General features: G+C 49.8%; 1 protein-coding gene across 1 annotated transcript in view; it reads right to left on the bottom strand.

The window, feature by feature from the left end:
- The window catches only part of PLCB2 (phospholipase C, beta 2), a 51,689-nt gene continuing 49,026 nt past the window's right edge, over positions 1–2,663 (bottom strand). The window contains exons 31-32 of the mRNA XM_009892428.1: positions 911–997; positions 1–273 (exon numbers count right to left, since the gene is read on the bottom strand). Of these exons, the coding sequence (XP_009890730.1) occupies positions 1–273; positions 911–997 (360 nt within the window). The remainder of the gene's footprint in view (positions 274–910; positions 998–2,663) is intronic.

Raw genomic sequence — 2,663 nt, 5'->3', positions numbered from 1 at the left:
TCATAATATGCTTTCTTCAATCTCGACATCTGCTCCAGCTCCTGGGGGCTCCGACGTGGCTACTGAAAGCCTCGACACCTCTGCCACTGGGATCTTTCCTTCCAGTTGTTCTGTAGACCTTTGTTCTCCCTCAGGAACACTCTGAACTGTTTCCTTCTGAGTCTCTGGCTCTCCAGGAAAGCCCGCTTTTGTGTAGTTCTTCACCACCTCCTGCACCTCCATATTCAGACTTCTCAATTTCTCCTCATACTCTGCCAGTGCCTCCTGTTGGAGCTGCAAACAGAGACCTCGAATCATTCTCCGAACATAGGTGTCAGGCTGAGAATGGTATAAAAGCTGCTCTGAGACATTAATAATGAGATGTTAGCACTTTACAGTTTTGGTCTCGACCCTATATTGAATGACTTGGCTCTATCCCCCAGGCAATCTTTGGCTTCCCTGAAGATGAAAGCGGAGACTACTGCTGATTTACATTAATCTGATTTGCACCACAGCTTGCTGAACTGAGACTGCGCGTTCACCACACATCAACCCTGCAAGAGCATGAGTGCATTTTGAGAGTTTGAGGAGCTCAGGGATGAGACTCATCTCCTCTAAAGATGCATTTCCATCACACTTTAAATTTAGGGGGTTTTGTATGCTCAGATGAATGCTAGTGCTGGCACAGGGAGTGTAGGAGTGCAGCACCTCTGACTTAGATCTGTGTAGGCTCCTGTAGAACCACCTGCAAAGTAAGTCATTCATTTTCTCAGCATACTGAGGAGTGGGCGTCTGAAGCGCGTGCGTGTGCGTGTGGAGGATGAGTGTAGCATCAATTACAGACTGCACGTGGAAGACTGATCCCCTGTAGCATTTTGGATTTACTGTGCTGAGAAACAGCATTGACCTCAAACTTCATCTTTGCCTTTACCTGACTTTCTTTCTCCTTGATTGTTTTCAGATTATCTGCTTGCTTCTCTTCCAGTTTCTGCTGATACCTGGCTGTCTTTTCTGTCACCTTTAAAAAGAACAAATTAAAAAAAAACCAACAAAACACTCCTAATTAAGTTTTTATCAACAGATGCTTTAGCCATCCTCCGCTTGTAACGGTAAGACACAGGGTTATATGGCACATGCCAAAGTATCCCCCTCATTCCCAGGTCTGAACAGTTTCTGTTGGCTCCGAGCTACCTGTGCAGTACTCGACTCTGAGCTCCAGTGCTGAGGAAGCACTGCAGGAGTGCGCAGAGACACACACACACGCACACACAGGCAGACATGCAGGGACACACAGACACACCCCCATATACACACAGACACACACATGCACACAGACGGACAGACACACAGACATGCACAGAGACACACACATACAGGCAGACGTGCACAGACATGTAGACGCGCACAGAGACAGAAGACACAGACAGACACACCGAGACACACAGACACACGCACACACAGGCAGGCAAACATCCACACAGACACTCACCCCTCCCCACCCCCAACACATAGACACGCACACACACAGACACACATGCAAACCCCCCCCTACACACATACACACGCACACAGGCAGACGCAGACATGCACACAGGCAGACACGCACGCACACAGGCAGACACACCCCACCCCATATACACACAGACACACAAATATACGCAGACACGCACAGGCACACACAGACACACAGAGATAGACACATAGACACGCACAGACAAACACACACATAGAGACATGCACAGACACGCAGAGACACACCGAGATACACAGAGAAGCAGACATGCATGTAGACATGCACAGACACATGCAGACACACCCCCATACACACGCAAACACGCACAGACATGCACACAGACATGCACAGACACACCAATACACACAGACACACTGAGAGACACAGGCGGACACACAGACAGACACACACAGGCAAGCAGACATACAAATGCAGGCAGACCACTGGAAGGGTTATCAAGCATTGGAACAGGCTGCCCAGGGAAGTGGTTGAATCACCATCCCTGGAGGTATTTAAAGATGGGCGGACGTGGTGCTGACGGACATTGTTCAGTGGTTTTGGCAGTGTGAGGTTAATGGTTGGACTTGATGATCTTAAAGGTCCCTTCCAACCTAGACAATTCTATGATTCTATATACAAACATGCACATGCACACACACACATATACATGCACACACAAATACACGCACACCTACGCAGACATGCACACATACAGACACATGCACAGGCACACACAGACACACCGAGACACGCACAGACACACCGAGACACACAGACACACACAGGCAGGCAGACCAAGACACACAGGCAGACACATACAGACACACAGACACACCCCCCCGCCCCCTACACACACAGACACGGGCACACACACGCAGACACGCACAGACCTACACACAGACACACCGAGACACACACAGACATGCACAGGCACACACACAGAGATGCAGACACACAGGCAGAGACATGCACACAGACACACATGCATACAGACACGCACAGAGACACAGACACACACAGGCAGACACGCACAGACACACTGAGACACACAGGCAGACATGCACACAGACAGCCCCCCCCATACACACACAGACATCCACAGACGCTGACATGCACACACACACAGAGACACAGACAGGCAGACACACCAACACACACAGGCAGAGAAGCA

The sequence above is a fragment of the Charadrius vociferus genome, unplaced genomic scaffold (assembly GCF_000708025.1).
Source record: "Charadrius vociferus isolate BGI_N301 unplaced genomic scaffold, ASM70802v2 scaffold1039, whole genome shotgun sequence".
Taxonomy (NCBI): domain Eukaryota; kingdom Metazoa; phylum Chordata; class Aves; order Charadriiformes; family Charadriidae; genus Charadrius; species Charadrius vociferus.
Note: the sequence above shows the minus strand (reverse complement) of the source record. Positions and strands in the feature narration are given on the sequence as shown.